Below are 7,642 nucleotides of genomic sequence, written 5' to 3'. Positions count from 1 at the left end.
TACCGTCGTCATTTGCAAAAATGTCTTCGTGTAAAAACAAGTCACCAACACGGTAGCAGTTTTGGCATTTTTCGATCAGCTCAGTTACCAGCAAAAAGAATAACTGAGCAACCAATACTGCTAACAAAGAGTAAGATCAATTGTACGGGTTACAAATTTTCCAAGTTGTTCCGCGAAAAACGGGAAGTCAAAATCCGTACTCGTTCTCGTCCTCGTCCTAGAATCTAAAGGTCTCTAATGATCTCTAATATCTCTTGTACAGAGAACCCTCTGTGATTTTTATGCTTCAAGTTGGGTATCACGTGGTGATGAAGGGATTGGTTCGTAAAAAAAGCTATGATGATGAGTTGATGGGAGAGTGAAACACGAAAATTTGTTGTTTGCGAACAATAATTGCCACCGTGACGAAGGCCATTCAATGTGCGACTTGTAAGGCATCGCGTGACTTAATAGCATGACAATAGCGTCGAAAACCCAACGCTTGAAAGTTGTTTAGACGATAAACAAAGTTCCAGTCTAAGTAACGTTTCTTAGCAGAGTATGTTTGTACCACAATTGGCTAACTTTTCTGTAGTATTTTGTCGTTCTTTCATTTACAACAAACGAAGAGAAAACATTCGGCTCAAAAGGTATGTCGGGCAGGCACGTTGCACTCCCCATTCAAACATAAAAAAAAAAAAATTCAGCCAATTAGATGGGGCCATCTTTCCTTACACGTGGAAGGCATGGAAACCATTGCGTCATTCTTCTTCGAAGTTCCACGAGGAAGAAGATCTTTTGCCTGTTGTCGTAGCGATTTTTTGGTGGTCGATAAGGTAAGTGACCCTAAGCCCTGAATTTGGATTTAAAAGAATGTTTTGACGTTGAAATGCACGGCACTTCTTTTCGCCATGGTTAGGCTTCACACTCGAAGACATGCTTTCACAGTTTGATACAACAACTGTTAGCTTTCTTACAGACTCTTAGGACTGTGTTCAGTCGATTAAGCCTTTCGTTCTAAGCAAGCTGGCGATGAACGAAAGGTTTGTCGTTTGATTTGATTTGGCGACAGATTGTGGCAGAATTCGACTAGCACTGTTAGATTGTTTGAGTGGATTGTTAATAAGTCTTTGTCTTGATCGAATTGTGCAGAATAGACCAGTTCACGCTTTTGGGTGCATCATGGGTAATCAAGGCAAGATGAAGTTGTGAGGAAGTTCAAAACGATGAAAAGTATTCGTGACAATTTTGGGTTTTTTATTTCCAGAACAGAAGATATGCGCTCAAAGGTGCGACAGAATAAGTTTGGAGGGAATGGCTATTGTAGAAATCATTTTATTAAAAAGAGTTTCTGCCATACATTTCCTGTAATTGAATGTATGGAGACAAAAAAAGCAATATTTAGGGATTCCAAATAACGGATACTAAGTCTAGTTCTTCGCAGTTGTGAACATGAACTTATATGTTTGGTTTATGAAGGCGAAAGTCTATATGGTAGAGTCATGTGCAGTATCTTTTGCGTTGAAATTCCATACAAACCTTTGAATTTCCCACCATGTTGCCCTGATTACCCATGATGCAATCAAGAGCGTGAACTCATATATTTGTAAGGGGAGGCTGGATGTAATACTCTGTCAATCCCTGCCCCCCTGGGCCACATGGGCCACTTTCAAAAATACCATAATACTCTTTGTTTGCCCTCCGAAATTTTGCATTTTGCATAAGCATTATTTTAATTTCCCTTGGGACCAATGCAAGGCTCCTAGATAAACTGGAAACAATGCTTAATATGCAAAAGTTTGGAAGGCAAACAAATAGTCTTTATGGTAGTTTTGAAAGTGGCCTATTCAGAGATGTATCCAGGTTTTCAAATTTGGGGGTCTTCTGGACCCCTTTTTGAAAAATTTGGGGGTCCATTGTAAAATTTTGGGGGTCCAGCTAATTAATATTCAAGAATTAACATGCGATCTCTTGCCTCTTAATTGCTGCTGCAGTACCCTTTCAGATTTCTAATTGCAAAAAAATAGTCTTATCCCTCCCAACGAATATGTACTTAAAGTGATTAATTTCTTTGAAACTGTTGTGCCTGTTGATTCATCAATCAAAATGTATGGGCTGTCAAACCTCCATCGATCACATTGAAAACGTCTCGGGGAATCGAATCCGTAAAAGAGCATCATTTATTTTAACTACACGAGGTGTAATTTGGGAACAAAAGAGTAAACAAATGTAAGCGATCGATACACAGTTGATCGTCGGCCCTTGCGGCCTTGGCTTTGCCATGGCCAATGTTAATAACCAAGCCATTGAATACATTCAAGTTTCATGTTTAACACGTTAATTTTAACACTAACTTCGAAGAAAAGTTGCATAATTTTCAAAATAGGCAAGTTACATGCAAAACGAGAACCGAGACGATGACACATGCGCGCACGGAATTTAACATCAACAGGGTCACACACAACAAAAATTTAACGTACTTAGCCTTTGGATTCTCTGTCATTTCACTCACGATAAGCGAACTAAGAGGAAGAGGATAAGGAGTCAATGGGTTAAGTATTTAAGAAACAAATCCTAGTGTTCACCAGTTCTTGAAAAAGCTACAATGATGAGAATTGAGTTCATTACTTTACAGACGAGAGGTCATCATGTGTGGGATCTGGGCGATATTTGGTCTTCCGGAATACTCAAAGTATACTACTTATGCTATGAAAATCTGTCAGCGAGGACCTGATGTTTTCCGTATGGAGACCATTCCTCACTTCCAAAACTGCTGTCTAGCATTTCATCGCCTTGCTATTGTGGATGATCTCCATGGCATGCAGCCAATGAGAATCAAGGATCTGCCGCATCTGTACCTCGTATACAATGGGGAGATTTACAACCACAAAGAAGTTGGACAGAAGTACGACTTTCAATTCTTCACCAAATGTGACGGAGAAGTCTTGCTCCACCTTTACAACAGGTTTGGAATTGAGAAGATGGCTCAGATGTTGGATGGAGTTTTTGCCTTTTGCATTATTGATACTTCAAAGAAGCTAGTGCATATCGGCAGAGACACTTTTGGGATCCGTCCATTGTTTACATTGTCAGCAGCTGGCAAAGAAACTGGAATTTTGGCTTTAAGCTCTGAAGCTAAAGGTCTTGTTCCTTTTATAAAAAATTTTGAAAAAATGGTGATAAAATTGTGGTAAAACCATTCCCTCCCAGTCATTTTGCATCATACAGCTTGTCAACCGAAGGACAGACTACGTTTATTGAGCAAAAGGCATTCACAGAGGTAGGAAAGATGCCTGTATTTGACACAAGAGTGAAGCCAGATTCGTCAGACGTCATGGAAAATATCAGGAAGCTCTTCAGAGAAGCTGTACGCAAGCGTCTCATGGCAGATCGAAGGATTGGCTGTTTACTCTCTGGTGGCCTGGATTCCAGCTTGGTAGCATCCTATTTAACAAAGCTTGCAAAGGAAAGTGGAATTGACTACCCGATTCAGACCTTCTCAATTGGAATGGAAGGGAGTACAGATGTCGCAGCAGCGCGAAAAGTCGCAAAACACATTGGTAAGTTGCTAATAATAACTAAAAAATGTAATAATAATAATAATAACAACAACAACGAAAACAACAATAGTAACACAAGAATTTATATACATGTAGCGCTCATTTCTTTAAGGGCAATGGAGCTTCACAATTCTAAACTATATAAAATACATTTCAACTGACTAAAGTTTTCGAAGAGAAATCTCTACAGTTGTAAAAATTGAACTAATTACATTTGCAAATATTATCCTTTAGGGTACTTTCCTTTTGTCAGAACTGGCTGGTCAGACCCGTCAGTTTGCGAAGAAAATGCATCAATTTGAAGAACACTTGTAGGATCCCCTCGTATTGTTCAGGAGGAGTATATGTCATCCTCGAAGTGTGTTAGTTTGAAGTTAGCTCTTCCAAATGCCTTATAGCTTCTCAGCTGCAGGCTGACTACAGTAAACATTTAGGGGTTCAACCCAATCAAGTTCTTATTTACTGGCTGCTTAGTAAGAAATGAGTCTGAAAATGTTCTGCAAAAATAAATGTGTGGGGGGGAGGGGAGAGGGTGCACCTCCTGCATTTTTTTAAATCACTCAATACAATCTTCTTTTTTAGCATGTGTTGTCAGCGCAATTATCCAATATCAAAAATACCATAATACTCTCTGTTTGTCCCTCCAAAATTTGCATAGGCATTGTTTCCAGTTTCTCTTGGGACCCTTATAAGTTCCAAGAGAAAACAACAACAATTCTCATGCAAAATTTTGGAGGGACAAACAACGTACATGTATATTATGGTGTTTTTGATATTGGCTAATTGAATAAAAAAGTGATTTTGTCACTTCATTAGGCAAACTTTTCGATTGATCTTTTGACTCTAAAATTCAGTAACTGACACCAAGACGTTTTTAATTTTCTGGAGTTTAAGATCTTGACTCCAAGTTGCGGGGCAAATCTCAAGGTTTGTTCCCACCAAGTTATCACAGTTTCGATTTGTCACCATTGTCAATATGCTGATATCTTCTTCTGTGCCCTGTCTCTGTACGTACAGACCTGAGGAACTGTAACAACAAATTGAGAAAATTTGATTTTACTCCATTAGGTAGTGAACATCATGAAGTCATATTCACAGCTGAAGAAGGCATCCAGGCATTGCGTGACGTCATCTATGCCTTGGAGACCTGGGACATAACAACAATTCGTGCTTCAGTGGGAATGTATCTTGTGAGCAAGTACATCAGTAAAGAAACAGACACTGTTGTCATCTACTCTGGGGAAGGTTCTGATGAGCTTTGCCAGGGATACATTTATTTCCATAAAGCGCCAAGTCCAAAAGAAGCCGATGAAGAATCCCGAAGGCTTCTTGAGGATCTTTACTTGTATGATGTTCTCAGAGGTGACCGCTCAACAGCAGCTCATGGGTTGGAAATTCGCGTCCCTTTCTTAGACGTCCACTTTACATCGTACTTCTTGTCACTTGATCCAGAGATCCGTCAACCCAAAGACGGCATTGAGAAGTGGCTTTTGCGATCTTCATTTGATGACACAGATGCTTTGCCCAAGGAGATCCTGTGGCGTGCCAAAGAGGCATTCTCTGATGGGGTGTCCTCCACCAAACCAGGGCAGGCCTGGTTCCAGATCCTACAGAATTACATCGAGAACCAGATTCCAGATGAGGCAATGTCAAATGCAGAGGAGCTCTATCCTGACAACACTCCGAAGAGCAAAGAAGGCTTTTATTACCGGCAGATATTTGAGGAGCTCTTTCCTGGTCAAAGTCAGTTTATTCCATACTTGTGGATGCCAAAGTGGACCAATGCCACCGATCCCTCAGCTAGAACCTTGGAGCATTACAAAGAATAGGGAAATCTTTGTTTACATTTGTTGCTTCATTAGCAAAGGCCCGTCGTTTGCTAATCTATCAATCAAAAAATCATTACTGAATATTGAAAGTTCATTCCATAATGAGCTATCTCTAAAACTTTGAGCGGAATTTACCAGATAACCTCTGAGTAGCAATGCTTTGAAAATTGGAAATTTTATGAAGAGAGTATAGGCTCATTAGCGCTTTTGAATTTGTCAGTTTTTGGTGGCTAGTGATTCTCTCGTAACCAAAGCCGAAAGGCTTAAAATTTGAAATTTAACAAATTTTAAGATGTTCTTTTACCTTTTGAAGTCAATTTGTGATTAGTATCACCCAACTAGTGGACTAATGCAAATGTTGCATTTTGATTGGCTATGCTACTAGAGGGCTATTAGTAATAGTCCTCGATTAGCGAATAGCGTGACGCTCTCTTTCGTTTTATTCCCAAATAAATATTTTTTCAACTTGCATTTGCTAACTTTATTATTGCCTTTCCTGTGCGACTAGTTGGGTGATACTAAAACAATTAGACCCTTCGCCCTCAAGGGCCACGGGTCAATAGCCCATTTGGCTTCGCCTCATGGAATTTGTTCAACGTGAAAGAGCCTCTCTCTGATAGGCTCCGTACGCGCGTTATATGTAAAATTTCGTGCGCACGTTGCGATGCTCGAGACTAGGCGTAGACAGATTTTGTTCAAAAGTTTCTCCAAAATTCCCCGAAAAGTTGCTCTAAAATTGTTCAAATTTGAGAAAGTTGCTCGAAAAATTTCAAGAGTTGCTTTTTGGAAACTGCGCTTTATGTTATAACAGCCTTAGTTTGTTGTTTGTTTAGTTCTAAACATGCCACAATTGACCTTTTTACAAAATATGGTTTGCCAAAAAATACAAAGTTCAGCATGTAGTGTGATGCTTGCATCAGCCAAATATAAACTTATAAATACATTGTCTTTGGTACAACAGAGTTTTCGTGAGATAGAGGCTATTTCAGGCGCTGAAAGCTGAGCACCTTTTTCGACTGCAACCTTCATCGGGTCTTGATTTACCTCTCGTCGTTTGGGTTTTCAGAAGATACAATGTAGTTCTGCGATGTTCGCCATTTTGTTTTAGGGACAGGTTGAGGCACTGGTTCTAGTTTGGGCAATGTTTGGGTCAGCCAACACAGGATACCCAACCTATATGTCGCGAACCAGAATTCACTTGATGAATCTTGTTTGTATTGTTAGTATTTCAAAAAAGTTGCTCGAAGCCGAAAAAGTTGCTTAAAAACCGAAAAGTTGCCGAGCAGAATCTGTCTAGTGATATTGTTGATGGAACCTCTCTTTTTTTCTTAGGAAAGTCTTGATAAGAAGTCCGAACAGACTAGGTATGCATAATAAATAACAAGGAAAGGTTACGTTTATACAAACGTTGGCCGTGTAGCACTTATATTTTAACAGAGTTAACTGAATAGAGTGTAATGTATAGTGCTAGATTTCAATCCCATATGAACCATGTGAGCGTTAGCCCTACAGATGGACAGAGAAAAACTCTGACCAGGGTGGGAATTGAAGAATCTAGCACTATACATTACACTCTATTCAGTTAACTCTATGCATAATAACAGTTTAAAATTTTGTTACTACAAGTTCATTGTATTTTTATGAATGCCTCAATACCTCAGCACTTAAGTATGAAAGTTAATTTTACACTAAGCAATCGGTGGAAACTTGAGCCTGGTTTACCGAGTAACCTTTGTGCAATTTTAATTTAGAAATTTGTACAAAAAATGTAAGAGGTTAACGATTCTTTTTCTACCCAGTGGCAAATGTTCAGCTGATTATCAAGCTGTAAATGCTTAAAATTGGGGACGTACATGTAGCTTAGATTTAACTTTTTGAAGATTCCTTGCAGCACCAAATTCATATGCTGAGACAAAGTTTTGGCGAAGACATAACAAAAATTTGCCAAGAACACATTGCAGGAAATGCCAGGCTATATGTACGCAGTTCATGTATTGAGGTTTTTCAATGTAACAATAAGTTTTCAATGGCAGAATTATTAAAAGGGAACTGAAAGCAAAAAAATAAGCATTTTTTGTTTATACTTTAGACCATGCGCAATAATGTTTTCAACTTATTTTCTGGCATATCCGTCGTTTTTACACCAAAAAAAAGTTTTTATTCCGATTTTGGGCCATTAGCATTGCGGCTCAGTGGAGGAGTCAGCGGTCATTTTTGCAGCTTATGACGAAGAAGACATGCGAGAGCGCCCCATATAGTAGCAATGTTTTGACT

The 7,642-nt window shown here is 39.2% G+C and overlaps 1 protein-coding gene across 1 annotated transcript; it reads left to right on the top strand.

The window, feature by feature from the left end:
- The first annotated feature begins 514 nt into the window (after nt 1-514).
- LOC138038936 (asparagine synthetase [glutamine-hydrolyzing]-like) lies at nt 515-7,432 on the top strand. The gene is given in 4 exon segments (XM_068885030.1): nt 515-815; nt 2,615-3,149; nt 3,152-3,539; nt 4,608-7,432. Coding segments are annotated over 4 exon segments (1,959 nt in total). The 5' UTR covers nt 515-540; the 3' UTR covers nt 5,369-7,432.
- The last annotated feature ends 210 nt before the right edge of the window (nt 7,433-7,642 follow it).

The sequence above is a fragment of the Montipora capricornis genome, chromosome 1 (genome assembly GCF_036669925.1).
Source record: "Montipora capricornis isolate CH-2021 chromosome 1, ASM3666992v2, whole genome shotgun sequence".
Lineage (NCBI taxonomy): Eukaryota > Metazoa > Cnidaria > Anthozoa > Scleractinia > Acroporidae > Montipora > Montipora capricornis.
This window is presented reverse-complemented; position numbering and strand designations above follow the sequence as displayed.